Source organism: Chanos chanos, chromosome 13 (genome assembly GCF_902362185.1).
Source record: "Chanos chanos chromosome 13, fChaCha1.1, whole genome shotgun sequence".
NCBI lineage: Eukaryota > Metazoa > Chordata > Actinopteri > Gonorynchiformes > Chanidae > Chanos > Chanos chanos.
Window position 1 is genome coordinate 9,531,210 of NC_044507.1, and position 17,818 is coordinate 9,549,027.

At 39.5% G+C, this 17,818-nt stretch overlaps 2 protein-coding genes across 2 annotated transcripts; one reads left to right on the forward strand and one right to left on the reverse strand.

Moving 5' to 3' along the window:
* Positions 1–505: 505 nt before the first annotated feature.
* Positions 506–4,327, reverse strand: irf7 (interferon regulatory factor 7). The gene is made up of 9 exons (XM_030789917.1): positions 4,292–4,327; positions 3,835–3,985; positions 3,544–3,715; positions 3,315–3,415; positions 3,056–3,107; positions 2,784–2,903; positions 2,225–2,626; positions 1,853–1,968; positions 506–1,604 (listed from the first exon to the last, which is right to left on the reverse strand). Exons 2-9 carry the CDS (start codon positions 3,916–3,918, stop codon positions 1,455–1,457), a joined length of 1,197 nt encoding a protein of 398 aa, XP_030645777.1. The 5' UTR covers positions 3,919–3,985; positions 4,292–4,327; the 3' UTR covers positions 506–1,454.
* Positions 4,328–8,736: 4,409 nt separating this feature from the next.
* On the forward strand, positions 8,737–9,339 carry LOC115826189 (achaete-scute homolog 1b-like). Its single transcript, XM_030789918.1, has one exon. It carries the CDS (start codon positions 8,737–8,739, stop codon positions 9,337–9,339), a length of 603 nt encoding a protein of 200 aa, XP_030645778.1.
* Positions 9,340–17,818: the final 8,479 nt, after the last annotated feature.

Sequence of the window (17,818 nt, forward strand, 5' to 3'; positions counted from 1 at the left end):
TTTCTTTTCCTAGTTTGCAGAACAAGTTTGACATTTAGTTAAGGATAACACTGGCCCATAAGCTGAGAGTTTCCTTACATTAAGTAGCTGAGATCCTGAGTCTAAACAGTGATTAATTTACTTAAAAATCTCTCTCTTTTTCTTAATGGAGATTAGGGCAAAGTGACACTTAATACCCAGTCCCTTTCACCTTTGGTCCAAGATCTCCATATTTTCAAAGGCAGCTTGATGTAACCAGCTGTATGACAGAGGCTGTCTGCATCTAATTACAACTGAACCAGAGGTTCCACGCTGCTGTTTTGTAAATATTTTTCTTCAATCACTTATTTAATAATAAAAAAAACAAAACAAAACTTTGATTGTGGATCCCTGTTCATTGTGCAAGGATCATTGTCAGTGTAGGCATGTGAGAACACTGTTACACAAAGCACAATCCCTATTATGTCTTTGTGAACAGTCAAGCATTACAATATTAAGGTCATCAGAGTACAGCCAGATGGTTGAACTAGATTTACTGGTTTCCCAAAAATGACACTTAAAAGCTTGTGTGTTTTATGACACCAAACATAATAACAATTAAAAATGTTTGAACATTGTGAACAGTAAATAATGTTGAAATATAATTTTGTTCTATTTACATTAGGAGAATTTTAACAGAAATCAAGTGGATGGAGCACTTAAAATTCATAAGAAGATGAATGGAGCACTATCTTAAACAGCACAGTTTAACATTTTAGATATGTATTTACATGGAATTAGGAACAATGATTAAGGTGTCTTTGCTACTAACTGTCCTGACGGTTGTTTATTTTACAGTGAGTGTGTTGTTACCATTTCTCCATTCTTCACTCATCACACTCCTCATTCTCTGTTCGAAGTTTACTCGCTGACAAATGGCTAAATTTGACTCTTTTGGAAACAACTTACAAGATAAATAAACAATTTATTAAGTTCTATGTAGAATACACCGAGGTCATTAGGGTTGTTGTGGACAGTTATATTCAAAATCCATTGATCTTGCATGGTAGTAGTGTTGACGCTGATTAAAGTTCTTAAGTATTTTATATAAATTATTTGAAGGTTCAGAAAATAATATTCTTCAAGCACAATACCAATTTACCCCCCCCCTCCCCCAACATGTTACCTGTTTATATGATTTGATAAGATACATAACAATTCAACAAGATATAAAAGTTTCATGAAAACTTTGTTCTTGATCCAATTACTAATATTTAACACCTCCCCACCCGCAAAACCCTAAAAGATTTAACTTTGCAAATTGCACAGCTGTTCTGCTTAAAATATATACTCAATAAGAATGATGCACAGTCCTATACAAAGATTATTTTTAATTTTTGACAAAAGCCATTCCCTCAGTTATAGAGTGGTATGCATAATCAAAAGTCTATTTACATTTACCAAGTAGCCTTGTGAAGCGAGACAGTACACTGAATTCAATCAGTAGTTGGTAGACCGAAAGTAGAATTGATGAGGTCGAATAAGCTGTTGTGTGAAATCTGAAGACTGATGTTGTCATTACGTAGAGAGGATGCTCCCTCCATCTGGGCTCTCTCATGAAGTTCACGACAAATCAGGGGCACCACCTGCCAGTGAAGCAGTGAAGAAAAGTCAGTTCAAAAGATCCTCACACTGTTTCATCTTGGAGAAATATTCGTGAATTAGAGGGCAAGGGTAGATAGTTCTAGGACTTTGCTTGCCAATCCCAAACGCAAACAGTTATGGTAAGGGATACTACATGAGTAAACATATAGAGTGACAACTGTCAAGTGATTTGACCATATAGTAATATTTCATATTCAAGGTAAAACAAGAGGGTTACAAATAGTGTTACCTTTACAACAATAAGTTTCTTGTCCAGAGGCTCTTCATCAGGTAACTTCTGCCCAAAGCACAAATGAATGGTGTAATCTGGAGATCCACGCTTGTTCTCTTTGAAGTCCCTAAGATCTGAGAGAAAGGCAAGATTTTGGATCAGAAACTGCTGCACTGATCAACAATTCATGGCATCATTATCACAGTTTGATTTTTGAACCAATATCTATGTCTAAAATAAACCAACTTGATCTTTGACAGAATGAATCATTATATTTACATCCATCATAATGTTTCCAAATGAAAAATTATTTAAGTATTCAGAATCGCCCGGTGGATTTTGATGGAGTATGAGACATTGTGAAGTTATTGTTAGGTTTTGTGTACTTACCCTTTAAGTATTTTTCAAAGCTGAGCAGTTGAACTTTAAAGTTCTGTTGTAATTTCCAGGGTTCAGGGTTTTGGATATCAGCAGGGTCTCTGGTGCTGGCAAAGACATTGCACCTGTCCTGACGAAAGCCATAGATTCCTGATTGGTCCACCTCAAGCAGGAGGCCTCTCTGGATGCTATTCAGGATACAGTTAGTGTAGTAGATCTGCTTGAGGTCTTTGAGATTATGCGTGCTGGGGAAGCAGACAGATTGGCCTCTCAATTCTAACGGGTCACATCGATAGTGAAACTGCACCAGTGGGTTGGAGAGGGTGGCCTTGAACATCTCTGTCTTCCTGTAGTAGATAGTGACCTCCAGGTCCCAAATTTGAGGCAGAACATTTTCCAGTGTGGCTGGGTGAACTTTGGAAAAATGTACAATTTAGAGGTACATTCAAAGACATCTGTTGTCGTGTTTCTCTAAATGTAAATCTAACACATCCAAATCAAACATAATGTATTAGAAATGGTTTATGTGGACTAGTAGATTAAGAAAAATCCATTTACATCCTGTAGATACCTGATACATAAGGTGACTCCACTGGAACTGGTGTGTTGTTCTGTGGGCCAGGCTGAGACAAAGTTGGTATAGGAGCCAATGCTTGGTTTGAAAGAACATCGTAGCTCCATTGCTGATTTTCTTCACAGAACAGAAAGAAAGAGAAAGAAAATATAACTGAGCATCCCATAATGTTAGTTTATTTTAGAGGACACCTCTGTTTCCTGTCTCATACTATCTAAACATAACAACACAAGAAAGATCAATAATATCACATACAGTACATAAATTACCTGTGTGTTGTTGATTTAGGTCCAGCATGTCCATGCAGTTATGTAAATTATCCTGTATGAAAGTAAGAATATTGAATTAAGTGTAAAATGTCCGCTTCAGATCTTGTGTGCTTATACATAACAGACAGTTATGGACTTCCATATGGAGTAAAAGAAAAGCCCACTGTTTTTTTATTATTATTGCTGGTTGGACTACCCATCTGGTGATCTATTCTGATACGCACATTAGAACCTGAAGTAAAGTACTTCATTTTGCTACCTCTATGTTTTGCCATTGGTAATCTGTCACGTTACAGATGTTTTCAGGGTGAGGGAACTGATTTGGAGGACCCTCTGTACTATGGCTTTCATTGGCTGAAACTAAGAGAAGAGAAGAGAAGAGAAGAGAAGAGAAGAGAAGAGAAGAGAAGAATGTTAGAGGTTACATCAGACTAAAAAGAAATCAGTATGACATTCACATATTAATCTCATGCTTGATTTTAACTCACAGTCAGACCGGATGATGCGGTAGACTTTATGAGGGTCATCGGAATCCTTTGAGTGATCATGTATCATTTCGAATTGATTTTTGAGGCTTCCCAAGGCACAGCGAAAATTGGTCTTCCACTTCGCCTTGTCGGAAGGGTATTCATGGATTTTACCGCTTACTATGGCCCATGCCTTAAATGGACATAGTAGTTGTTTAAATTAGAGTTCGCTTTTTTCAATGAACTTGATACAACAACGTAGCTAAGGTAACGTCTAACTGTGTAGCATACAATGGAGTACTCTATACTTACCATAAATATTTTGTTATCCCCGTCGCCGCAGTCCTTCCTGGAGTTGTGCTTCCATGGGATCCGAAAAGTATCGGGTCCGATCATGCACAATCCTTCGTATTCTCCACTCTTAACTTGCTCAAGCAGCCATTGACCAAACTGGGGTTTTACACTGAAAAATCAGATTATGTTTACGGTCATATCCTGTCGTCAGAATCCCATAACCTGATTTTATCTTTACTGTATGACTATATGACTGAACTAATCGATTCTTCACCTGTATCCATTACTGTGCTAGGCTATCGTATTCGAAATCTAAATAACTGAAAACTAGAGAACTGCAACGCACATAAGCTGTCAGCTGACTTACACATTTTTTAGGTTTAATAAATATACGTCAACTAGTGCCATGAAGGAGATGCATGCCAGTTTTTTGTATGACAGCGTGCCGAAATATACTGCAAATTGCATATTTTACCTTTGTGTTGACAACACGTCACTCCTTGCGTAACTCATCATTAATCGGCTCAAACTTATTCTCGACGGCAAATTGGAATCGTAGCCAATTTATAGGTTTACGTGACGTCAGATCAAGCGCCTTTCTGGGAGGTGGTACTTTAGCTCCAATTTTGGCGTATCCGGTTACGTCGTACTTTAATGCTAACGTTTGTTTGCCAGAGGGAGAGCGAGAGGGGTTTGATATTACAAGCTAGAAATGAAAGCCAAGTATCAAGTTGTTGCATCATCATAACTTAAAGCATGATGAAATCAGACAGTGTGGAGAATCACATTGTTATTTTTTGAGCTACCTGTCGGCCCCATGATTCACAAGTATACAAAATGTATTATATGAAATCCTTAGTGAACGTGTAATATGATGTTTAAGAGGAAACGGTGGTATTAGAATTGACCAACAGAGAAGGATTTAGATTATAGGACGTTTTAACTGGTCGTTTGCTCATTCTTACATTAAAGTGCATTCAAAGAATTCTGCTGAGCAGGAAATTTCCTATCTGCCAGAAAACTATTTGGGAACTCCACGGTTCAGTACATTGAGCGCGCAATCTTAGTAGCTGTTATCATTAGACGAGGTGAGGTAATTCTGGCCAAACAGGATGGTTTAGTAGATTTTACTTGACACAAACACATTTCAAAACTATTGAGTCAGTTAGGTTTAGTTAATTGTCTCTCCTGTAATTATGGATCGGATAAAATGTTGTCTTCTACTTTAAGGTGAAAAAAAAGTCATGCTACAGTTACCATGCTACTTCTGATGCGCTTAAACGTATCAACTGTTGTTGATAAAGAGGTTAGTGTTACCCATTAAATCTGAACAGGTCAAGCATAGTTGTTTAATCAATCACTTTTCAAAATTCAGTCCTAACTGGCCATATATCAGCCATACATAATTGTAAAATGAATGTTCATTAGTAATTATAAGCAAGGATAATGCATAGAGAACATTTCATGATCCTACCAATACAACAACAGCAAATGGATCTTTTACATGGCCCGGGTTTGCTTTCCTGATATTATTAAAAGGCAGCTTGAGTATTGAGTTTTTTTGCACTGAGATATGCTGCAATGACATTGTGCATTACTGGGAACACTGAATGCTTAAGAACAATAATTATTTAGATGGACAACATATTTAGTCTATAATAATACTGTGTACGTTACAGTCTTTATGAAAATATAACGTGTGTGACTGAATTAAAAAGGCACATCGTCCTGCAGGTGTCTTTCCTACATGTCTTTCGGGGGAAACACAGACTCCTTAAGAAGTCCCCCCCCAAATTATTCTTACTTTGTTCATTTAATCTTGAATGTTCAAATTGAAACCAGTTATGAGATGAAGACCATGTGACTTCACGCTTCGTGGCAATTATAAGGAATCCAAGTGTTTGTTTAGCATACGTGTGAACCCTGTTTTTTTTTTTGTTTGTTTTTTTTCCTTTTAATTAAATCTGTAATAAGGAACTGATTCTCATACAGTTTGCCTACTTCTCTCTTTGTGCTCATTGGAAGTGCTCTTCTGTAAATATGCAGCCAGTCCCCTCTTTACCCTCAGCATTTTTGATGTCACTCTGGTGTCTGAGGGTTCTCATATGGAACAACTTTAGTAATGTTTTCACATCCCTTTTCTCCCTCCGTCTCTCACAAACTCTCATTTTTAAGAAAAGTTTATGCTGAAAAGTTTCACATTTTCAGTGTGAGATTAGAAGTTGTCAGCTTTTTATGTAATGCATCAGCACTCATTAAGGGTTTTTTCTGCCCCCCCCCCCCCCCCCCCCCCCCAGCAGATCAAAACCATCTTTGTCCGCTCAAGGCGATCTCCCATTACTGTTTGAGTAATCACTAAAGTCATTAATGCCATAAAGACAGACCTTGTTTGGGGAAACCCTCAACAGAAATCCCCCAAGTATATCTGCACATTCACATTACTCTGTGTATTCAGCATAGCTCTGTGTTCAAGTGATTCCTTTTCTCCTTCTTTATTGAATTATTCATGATAACATTCAAAGCACTACATTGCTCTGGACACAGCCTTAGCTCTTTATTATGCATGATTTCATTATTGTACTAAGTAGAGAATCATACTTGTTGGTCTCTCAGTATCACGGAAGTTCACAATATTCCTGCTGTGGTAGTGTTTTCATTGTGTTTTAATTGGTCATCCTACCCCAATCCATTTCAGTCGTGTTTCATCTAACTTGCAGTTGTAGTTTCATCATTCATCTTCAATCGTTCACAACCTAACAGTAATATATGTTATGATATTTTACACAAACATTTTACAACTTAGAATTCCTGCAAATCTTTGTTGACATGTCATACAACTTGTATTATAGGTCATATTCTACAGTGCAAAGGTCATGTTTTCAACAGAGAATCAAGAGTGAGCTTGGCAGTTGAATAACCGAAATTAACCTGAACAGTTATTGCCATCTGCTGGACACAGTGGATCACTACATTGACTACTCAATCCTACATGCACATTTGTTTCCTTCATAAAATCCACGAAGATTTCATAGCATGTGTGACTGAACCATTGGTTTATCAACATTGGATAGGTGAATGTTATAAATTGGGTGTCCCATCATTCTTAAGGAGATACTGAAGTTGTACATGCATCGAAATATTGAGGTCCAAAACTTCTGAGTACTATGCTGATGTTAGGAATAATTTTGCTGAAGAAATACGTGGAATGAAAATATATTGCTATTAGCACAACAAACTTTTCTTCCCAATCAAGCAGTCGTTTTAATTATAATCATGATCAATTACAGTTGTTGATTTTGTAGGTTTTGTAAAGTTTGCAGATAGTGTTGCAACTGTAGACGTTCTAAGGCTACACTCACTAAATCAATAAGCTAAAAAAAAGTTAGCTCACTTTAAGAAAAAAAGCTCGTCCCTGAATTTTCCTGTTAAGTGAAATGTATGGCAAAATACGTTTGTGCGTTGCTTTGACACTTTGAAACACTGTACTATGCTGATACTTAATAATTGCCACTAGAGACCGCTAGACATCTATCTATTAGTTCGTGTATGGAATTGTGACAGGGGATATTTATGAAACGGTAAAACCTTTCGTATAAAATTAACCTGACATATTTTAAGAGACAGAGTTTAAAAAGGAAAACAAAGCCACAGATCAACAGTTTTGTAAAATGCTCCCCTGGGATTCATGGAACCAAAATAGATTTGAGCGTCTCTGTGTGGTTTACCCCTGTTAACTGGCCAAAGTAGCCGAAGTTCCAAAGTTGGGGTTTCGATGGTGCAGTGCTTCCACTGGTCTAGAAGACATTGCATTTCCACAGAGCAGTTAGTGGTATTTTTCACGGGCTTCTAGATAAGAAAATACCGTCAGAGACGAAGTGATGAAAATAAAACGACCAAACCGCTGTAGCCCATTGTCTATTTAAGTTTAAAGTAGTGAAAAATTCATTGAGATTTCCCTCGTAGGCTATTACATAGAACATCCCCGATAACGAACGTTTGAAACACATATACAAAGTGCAGGTGCTCAGGTACAGTCCTCTATTGGCTACAGGTTACTCATTCGAGCGTAAAGCAGACTCGCCACTTAAATTTAGTTTGTGTTACGCCCAAATGAAACCCTTTGTAACCCTCATAAGTTTTTAATACTGCAAGAGCCGTTCTTGAATGTGTTCAAATTAGACCTAACGATCTGTAACTTTGTTTCCAATAAACTTTGCTTTTATTAGATGCCTCGCGGACAAACATGCTGCAGATACACGCTTACCCACACACTTGACGTTTTTTTTCCAAGACGCAGTAACTTGGATACCAGAGGAGAGCGTTTAGGGATTGGATTTAAAAACCTAGAGGAGAAAGGGGGAGGAAGAACTGATAAATTGACGTCTTGCCAGAGGTACATTCTCAAATTCCAAAGGCATCTCAAAGCACCAAACCACTCGCTTTTTATTCTCTTTTATTTTCCTTTCTCCTTTTCTTTTCGCCCGTTTGCAAGGCGTTTGAATCCACCAATGGGCTTTCTAGTTGGAGATATTGGAATGTAAATGAGCACAGCGCGTGCTCCTGGCGCTGTGAAAGCGTTGGATTGTTTATTGAGCTCCTGGAGCCACGCGCCTGGCTCGCGGAGTCGGTGAGCAGAAGAATCACACAGCGGGGCGGGGTCTTCCAAAGAAGCGTGCGACTCCAGAGGGGTGGGGTGTCGGACGCGTGTTGAAAAAGCCGAGTGCTGCCAAAGTTTGTATCACTTCGACCGCTGCTACAGAGGTAGTTAAGGTTTGGACCAAGATTCAAGAACATTTCAGTCACATACGTTCTTGCCAGGGACAAGAGACGGTGTATTTCGTGTATTTTTTCCTCTCTGTCTTGATGTGAGAGTGCCTTTGTGCATCCTTTGTCCAACTTTTGTCTAATTAATAGCTCGAAATGGAAAGCACCACCATCACAACAACTCAACTGTCACAAGGTGCATGTCCTTATGGGCTCCCGGAGAGACGTGCCACCATCACCTTGCACGCTCCGGCGCAAGAGTGCGCTATCCCTAACACAACAGCCAGTGAAAGCAAGACCAAAGTGCTGAAAAGACAGCGCTCTGGCTCGCCAGAGCTCCTGCGCTGTAAAAGACGGCTCAGCTTCAACGGTCTAGGCTACACCATCCCACAACAACAGCCTGTCGCGGTAGCCAGACGGAACGAGCGAGAGAGAAACAGGGTGAAGCAGGTGAACATGGGCTTTCAGACACTGCGCCAGCATGTACCAAATGGAGCAGCCAACAAGAAGATGAGCAAAGTTGAAACTTTACGCTCAGCGGTAGAGTACATTCGTGCTCTCCAACAGCTTTTAGATGAGCACGATGCTGTGTCCGCAGCATTTCAGTGCGGTGTCCCGTCTCCAACTCTTTCCAACAGTTATTCTGCAGACCCAGAATCTCCGCACTCGACATACTCCTCCGATGAAGGGAGTTACGAGCACCTCAGTTCTGAGGATCAGGAGCTTCTGGATTTCACCACTTGGTTCGATAGATATTGACGAACTACCATGTACGGACATTTAAGGTACCTCTCTGTGGTCTTTTGGAAGTGCCACAGAAACTGATGTCAGTGAACTGCCAATATTTGCTCGGTCTCGTTATAGACGTTGCAAGTACCAGTAGATATAGCGTGAGCAGACAAGAACTAGCGTTCACTCCCCTTCCCTTTCCACGGGAGAAAGCCAGGATTACATCGGTGCTAAAGTAGCCCTCAAAGCCGTACACTGGCAACTAAGCGCTCATTCAGACTGGCTGTATGGTGCAAAGATATGTGAATGCCCTCACGATGCTATGGACTGATTCCAGTGATCTTTGATAAGTGCAATTAAGTTCTTTAAATGAGGACAGCGGGAACCCACGCGTATTGTCTTAAAACAGCCTTCATTCGATTTAACATGACGTAAAGCACGAGGAACTATTCATTTCAAGTGAACAATAGTGTCTGCTGAAAGAAATGGGTCGAGCATTTTGTTTTTAAACTGAAAATTGTACTATATTCTGTATTGATATAAAGGAAGATTTATTTTTGTAAGTTAAAAAATAATGAACACTGCCTTTGAATGACAGTGAAATTGTATGGTGACTAGTTGGAAGATTTGACGATAACCATTCCTTAGATCAACAGCCATCGTTCTTAACACACTGGATATGATTTGACATGTAGGCCTGATATCACAAAATGTATGTAGTTCCCTTAGTTCCTGTGAACGATCGACGGTAGGCTACACGTTATGGAGACTTTCTCAATATATGCACTTGTTCTCCATTTTCTGTAGCCTCTCAAGGTGTACATTAAAAGCAAACTTAACAGATATATTTTGTGTAAAAAAGTTCTTTTTTTATAAATAAAATACTCTATTTATACATATCCTTCTGTGTCATGTTGGTTTTGCATCATAACATCAATACGTCAGCTGAATCAGTGTTATAATGAGCAACATAACTTGTTCTTATATATCTATCAGATTTTGCTATCTCAGTGAAAACCTGTTGCGCGTAAATCAGCTGCAGTTAGATGCGCCACTCAGCATCATCATCATCATCATCATCTTCAATACTTTGTTTCACTGTCACCGCCGTGTTGCAGTGGTTCATATGTGCAGTTTAAATGCACTGTGGTGTCTGCATGAAAAGTTGAACTACTCGAATACAAGCACAACAACAGACAGACACGCCGGAAGAATAATCGTTCAATTATTGTACAGGGTTGTCCTTTTTTGCTTCTTTGCCTCAAGCCCAAAGGACAAAGTGGATATAGGTTGTTTCCCTCTTTATAGGATATGGACACTTTTGAATAGGGTTCGGTCAAGTCGGGGGACAATCCAGGGTCAGAATTCCTATAACCTAACAGCGATCAGTCTACATAACGTCTCAGTTGTAGTCTGCTTGTATCCCCAACTGGGTTTTTCAGTCCTCACACAATCAAATCAAATAGCCCATCTCCTTCGAGATGGAAAGCACAACAACCCATTGTGCGGTCCATTGTGAGCATCTTTGTGCCTCATTATACGTACTATGTGACCCTCTATTGTAAACAAACATTGATGACAACTCTAGCGGAGCAGAAATGAAATAATGACTTGAATTTCACCTGCGTCGTTTTGCATTTGAAATGTAGTGAATAAAAGCACCAGGACTCCATTAAGAGTTGGAGCAAGTATATAACAAGGAACTTGAGGGCTCTACCTTGGCTGCAGATGAAAAAAAATCAACCATTTAAATTACGTTTTACATGCTTTTGCCGTAAAGTACGATACAAAGACCAAGTGTTGAGCAACGACGGTGAAAAAGACGCTAATCTTGTTATAAAAAGTGGCAAACCTCAACTAGTCCTTATCTCAAATGCAAGTGCTCACGCACCGGCACACACGCAGGGGCGAGGGCGCGCGCGCGCGCACGCACACACACACACACACACACACACACAGAAGCATGTTTCTGTAAGCAGGTGTGAGCCACGTGCCTGCACTTGGTGCTGGCTCCCATTGGCTAACGGCTCGCGTCCATTTAGTGTACTGACGGACGAACGAGAAAAGGTTCCCAAAAAAGTGATTAATGACAGCAATTATTCATGTCTCTATATAACCTCCGTATCTCTTGAACACAAAGGAAAATTATTGTATCAGTAAAAAAAAACTCCCGTTGGTACGACGCTATTGTTGAATGTGTGAAATGTCACTCTTCTTAACCTATATTTGTGGGCTTTTTTATCCCACAAGAAAGAAGTAGGTTGATAGTCAATCTCTCTTGGATAATGGACGTTGATTATCGTACTATGAACCTCATCTGGAGAAATACAAAGTGTCACTGCATTTTCGAGGCGATCAACAAACTCAAATTAATCGTGTGGTATTTGTACGTGCGCGCGTCCAAATCATACTTTGGTTTCAGTCGCCCAAACAAATTCCTTTGTCGAATAATAGAATAAACATTATTATTATTATTATTATTATTTTTACATAGGCCATACTTGTAGTGCTTGAAGTGCATTTTACAGAATGTAAGTTTGTACAAAAAGATCTCTTTGAAATATTATTTGAACGGTTAAGTAACACTGTTTTTAACAACCAAACATTATACAGGCTTAGAACGCTTACACAACCCTGCACAGCACAATAATAAATGCTTCATACACATTCTTCCATGCTTATATCAACAATGACAACAAGCAGTGAAATGCACTCTGCTAGTCTTCTGAGAAACCGATGCAAAACCATAGATCCCTATAACTATCAGACTATATCATCAGACATATCAGAGGTGTCATATCACACCATATTCTAATAGAATTATTTAGTCAGGTAAGAAAAATTGAAGAGAGAGGTGATTGTCCTGATAGTCCTGTAGATGGTAAAGTGATAGCAGAGTGACTACAAAACCAATAAGACCAGAGGATCAACGAGAGTCTTGACAGGAAATGACTTCGTAAGTTCTGCTTACAACTGCATCTTAGACGTCCACCTGTTTGGCTGTCTACCTGCTTGGCAGACAAATCTGGGGCGGAGCTTGAACGTAAACTAAGCTTTCCTAGACAATATGTCAGCCACTGTGCTTGTAAAATGATGAAAGTGGACTTTGTCATGTTGTATATTGGGTTTCCTCATAATGTCGGCCCATCTGTGTCTATTTGCGTGGCCTTTTGAGCAATTTGCGATTTCTGACACTTCCAGAACCTGAACACAATGAAAGTAAATCTGGTCATTGTGAAGCATCCTGGAATTAATTTGACAGTTTCACATTTTGAAATCAGAAAATTAAAATGCAGTGGGAAAAAAATCCTGCAATCAGTTTACAAAAATTGTATGTTACAATACCAGATTATCTGAAATAAAACAATACTTGGTCACATTAATATATGACAGACTGAAGGGGGAATTTATGGGGCAGTTGTCATATTTTCTTTAAACTGTAGCTTTTTATAAACTGGGATAATGTGATCTTACTGAATGTTAAGTGTAGCCATGGGAAAATGACTGACGGACATCAAAATATGATATAATAATTTTTATAACCAAAGTCAAATGCAATAGTCAGCTTTCTCTAGATTTCCAACCTGTTAGACATCTTATTGGCTTCATATTGCATAATAAGCACCACAGAAGTACTTACCGAATGCTGTTACTTTTTAGTTAATGAACTTCATGTTGATTTCTAATTATGCATTCAAAGTCATGATAAATGAAATAGCATGCATGAAAAAACCCCCACAACATTTAGAGTGTTTAGCCTTGGGATGCAGTAGAGCCCCTGTTAATTTTTAAACCGAAAGAATTGCAAAAAAGGGACAGAAGAACAACTTTTTCTAACAGGGTCATTTATAATGTGTGAATGTTGTCTCAGAATGAGAAACTTGTCTGTGCAAACATGCAGAGAACACTGCAATGAAAATGGAGAGGCCATTTCATAAGTCATTTGGCCTCTTGGCCCCACCCCTGCCCCCACCCCACTTTCTGACCTTTATTAGTAGTCAGTAATGGTGTTCCCTTAACGCTCATCAATGCAAAATTAAAAACAAGGTTGTTATCTGATTGTAAGGTGTTCTAAAAAGGCACCTTCAAAATATCTTGTATATAATAGCCTTAAGTGCATTTTCCCCCAATTATGGTGTCTTCTATGTGGATTAAAGATCTGACACATATGAAAAAGCAAATATCCCTACTCTTAGGGGTTTGTTCAGGATTTGTAGTCTAGTATTAGACCGAATACTTGTGCACTGGCATTTTTTATGGAAGAAAAGGGGAAACATCATGTTTCATTTTAGTTTTCTCCCCGTTCCTCTCTTCAGTGTCAGGAGGCCACTCCAGTGTATTACAATACTCCATCCAAAGAAGCCAAAGCTTTGCGACGGCTGGACTTTCTGACAAAAAAGTCACTCGGTGGACTTCTATCTTTTAAACAGAAAATCTTTCTCCCTCAGAATAAAATGAAGCAAAAAAGTTTGAATGTGCTGAGCCCAACTCTTTTTAACTGACACTCCTCTGTGCAGCTGAATAGCCTCTAAACTTCAGACGACCTAACAGGGGAGGGACTCGAGCAAGGGGCTATGGGGGTGCTGTCATTTGCATGGGCCATTGTACTGCACAAGTTTGGATGCTTTTTTTTTTTTTCGTGAGGGCCTTTTGGCCATTTACTTCCACTCTGGCTGGCTGTTAGGGGTCGTGAATAGTCTCTGCTCCAGGGCAATACAAAGGCGCTTTTGTGCTGCAGCCGCACCATATTCATCATGTAATGCCTGTAAGACAAATCTGATTGGACGTTTCTGTCACTTTGATGTGGGTCCAGAGTGCGAGTGGCTTGGCTGCGGCTAACTTCACTCTCTTTCGCTTATTCTCCAGCACTGATATGGTGGGGAGGTTTTGAGGTGGTAGATGGGGGGCGGGAGTCCTCATTATGTGCAGAAGCAAATTCATAATAAATTCTTCAGTCATACAAAACCAGGTCGAGATGACTGACACTACTTTACTTTGGCCTGAACAAAAGCCTTGATTTGAGCAGAATACCAAATGAATAGGCCGAGCGTGGACTCAATTCAAACAATTTTAATCTCTCCTTGTCTCCCCCTCTTTCTCTTCACCCGTCTCTCTCTCTCTCTCTCACTCCACACTCCCCCCCCCCCCCCCCCGTCCCCACCTTCTCAGTCTTTTCAATGTCTATCTTCAGTACTTTTGTCCAAAATGTTCTTGATTTTCAGGGTAATTCTACACCGACGGAACTGCTAATTGAGGTTCATTAAAGTGTAGGAAGGGACACTCCGGCGATAGTGAGCTTATATCTGCCTAATGACTGCTATAATTGTCCCAAACCTCTGCCAGGTTTGGTGGACACACTTGAATAGAGGTAAAGACAGGCTCAAATGTGTTATGGAGATTTGTCTCATGTGTTGTATGGAGCAAATTTTCAGCAAGATCTTTGAATGCAATTGAATTTTTTTCTTTTAGCTGTGTAACATTAATATTTGAGAAAAGATATCCTCCACAACTTCCTCATTAACTTGTTCCGCAAGAGTAATGAAGAGCCATGTTAACATAACATTGGCTGTAATGGTTGCATAGTTCGCAAGTACAGTGCTGTTTCCTGTGCTGGTATTTTGGATTTCAATATTAATAAAATACAGAGATTGTTTAAAAAGATCAGAAAGCTGCTGCTTCGCAAAAATCATCTTGCAAAAAAAATCTTACAAATTAGGGCTTTGTAAAATGGATATGCGGGGAAATATCGAAATATCAGCTCTGAAACTCTCCTGACTGTTGTATCCATTGCATGAGCAAGAAATGATGTAGCAGCTCCTACATACTACAATCTCTCCTGTTCAGTAGATCAGAAAATTACAACATTACACTCAGCAAGAACAAAGGAAGTGAGATAGACGACATTACTGCAGTATCTTTTCTTCTAGTGCAACACTGTGCATACTACTCTTCCTTTTGGTAGTGGGAGTTGTGAGAATATTACGAGCATTATTATCAGTGGTGTAATTTTGGGTCATCTTGTCTGTTTGTATTGGAGGAGGTTCAGCACTTAACATTCTGATGCAGGATATCTTATATGCGCTAAAAACATTTTGGCAGCAGGCTTCGTTCTTTATGAACTATTTAATAAACACACATGTTTTGACAGCGAGTCACCTGTCACAGGAGAAGACAGCAGCTTACTGCCAAAATGCTAGTATTAAAGTTGCTACATCACAATGCCAAGTGTGTGACTTTCTTCAGTATGGAGGGTTTGGTTTCAGTGGTAGGTGTGCACTGGCTTTCTTCCATTTATTATGTCAACAGTTTCTATGAAAATTAGGCATAGTTTGTCTTACCTCACTGAAGCATTATGCAATGAAATCTCTCTCTCTCTCTCTCTGTCTCTCTCTCCCTCTCTCTTTCACTGTATTTCTCTTTCTCTCTTTTCCTCTCTTTCCATCTCTCTCTAAGAACATGTGGGAGCTTGCACAGTAAGCGAGCAATTTATTGTGAGCGTCATCACAGTGGACTGACTCCTCCACCCAGTACTGTACAACGAAGAGCATTCTTGCTCATTAAACATTTATGACCTACATGTAAAACACATATGTATCTACCTACATGTAAAACACATATGTGCACTAAGGGTGTATTGATCATTCGTGAGAGGGTGCCACACATGTACCGTGCAGTCAGTTTCATATTTTATATACTTGATATGTGATGACTTTATATCTCTTTTAGACAGTAAGCACCTAAAGAATCAGTTCAAGGCATGTTAAAAAGGCATGAACTAAATCTAACACACATGTGCACACAAACATACACATATAGACAAATAGACACATGTACACACACACAGACACACAGACATACACACACAGACATACACACACACACACACACACACACTAAATTGTAGCTGATTGTGGAGACACAGTCTTTTTTTGACAAGCTTGAACATGCAGGCTAGTCTTTCGTTCTTGACACTACCTGGTCCATACTTACTGAATGATTGATCCATTACAAAACTTCACCTCCTGCCCATCTCAACAGGTATATGCATAAATCACTGTCATTTAGGACTTCACTGCTATATCTATACTTGGAAAATTGCATAACAAGAGCACATGCATGTACACACAGTCCTCTCTCTCTCTCTCTCTCTCTCTCTCTCTCTCTCTCTCTCTCTCTCTCTCTCACTCTCTCTCACACACACAGACATACACTCACATTCACAGACACACAGGCAGACAGACACAGACAGACGTACACACACACACACACACACACACACACACACACACACACACACACACACACACAACCAAAACACTCATGTAAATTACTTTACTTCCCTAGGTTTCCTCATTGATTATGCCCCTTACAGGTCAGGTCTTTTCTGTGTTCCATTTGAAATAAGGGGAAGGGGGATTAGTGGGCACCCTTTGGAGGGGCTCTCTTCACTTCATTAGCTTGTGACCTCTCCAGTTAATTATCTTGATCTGGCCAAAAGCCTGGCTAGTTTTAATGATCCTGAGGGATACACTGCCCAGAAATGGACGAACAATAGTAAACGTATCGAGAAAGAGGGAAAAGGGAAGGAAGGAAAGACAAGAGAGCAGAGAAAGTGAAAGTGGCATTTACCCGTCAGGAGCAAGCTGTATAAATAGGACGTTTCTAAGAGAGGTGAAACGCCCTAGGACCTTTGTTAGGATATAGCATTGTTCCACATTGATGGAGTAGTTCTTTGTAAAGTACAAAATTGCAGCAGTGCTTTAAGCTGATTTCGGTGAGGTTGAAAAAAAAAAGAGGTAAAAAGAAGTCCAGTACTTCCTGAGAAGTAAGGTCATGTTGGGAGCCATACTCAAGCCAATTTTTGTTTGAGTCTGGAAGGCCCATTCTCTCGGCTCCACTCAACGGTTATAGCAGCTACTGTCATCATTTTGTATGTGACGGCCTAACATGCATGTGTGTTTGAATCACTGAGCTTCAGGAATACAGCAATGACAAGACTTTTCACACTAACCTAGTTGATAAAATCAAGACAGTAACTTCCCTGGTGAACAATTATTTCATCTTGCGCTCTCATTCATTTCTTTTTTCTTTTTAAGCAAGCTCTCATATTACAGACGTTAAAAAAATGGACCTTTGTTTTCTTTGATGCATGACTGGTTATAAAGTAAATGGGATGTGAGAAAAATCTGTCTCTTGTTTTTTATTGTCAGTCTTTCTGACACAACAGAGGAGGTGCAGTTATTTATTTGAGAGATAAATTATACCAACCCTCCTGGAATGCTGTCATCTCACCTGATGGGCTTTCTGTGGCTTTACTCGAAGTCTACTTGGCCAGAAGCCTCTGTGTTCCCTCTCCCCTCTGCACCTGGTTCTCTGCTTCTTCACTGCACAAATCTCATTTATTTGTTCTCTCTGTTGCTGTTTGCAAAAGGATAGCTTCCGTTTACCCACGACCACACAGACGATATTGAATACAAACACAATCAATTCCGAACAGCTTTTGCTGCTT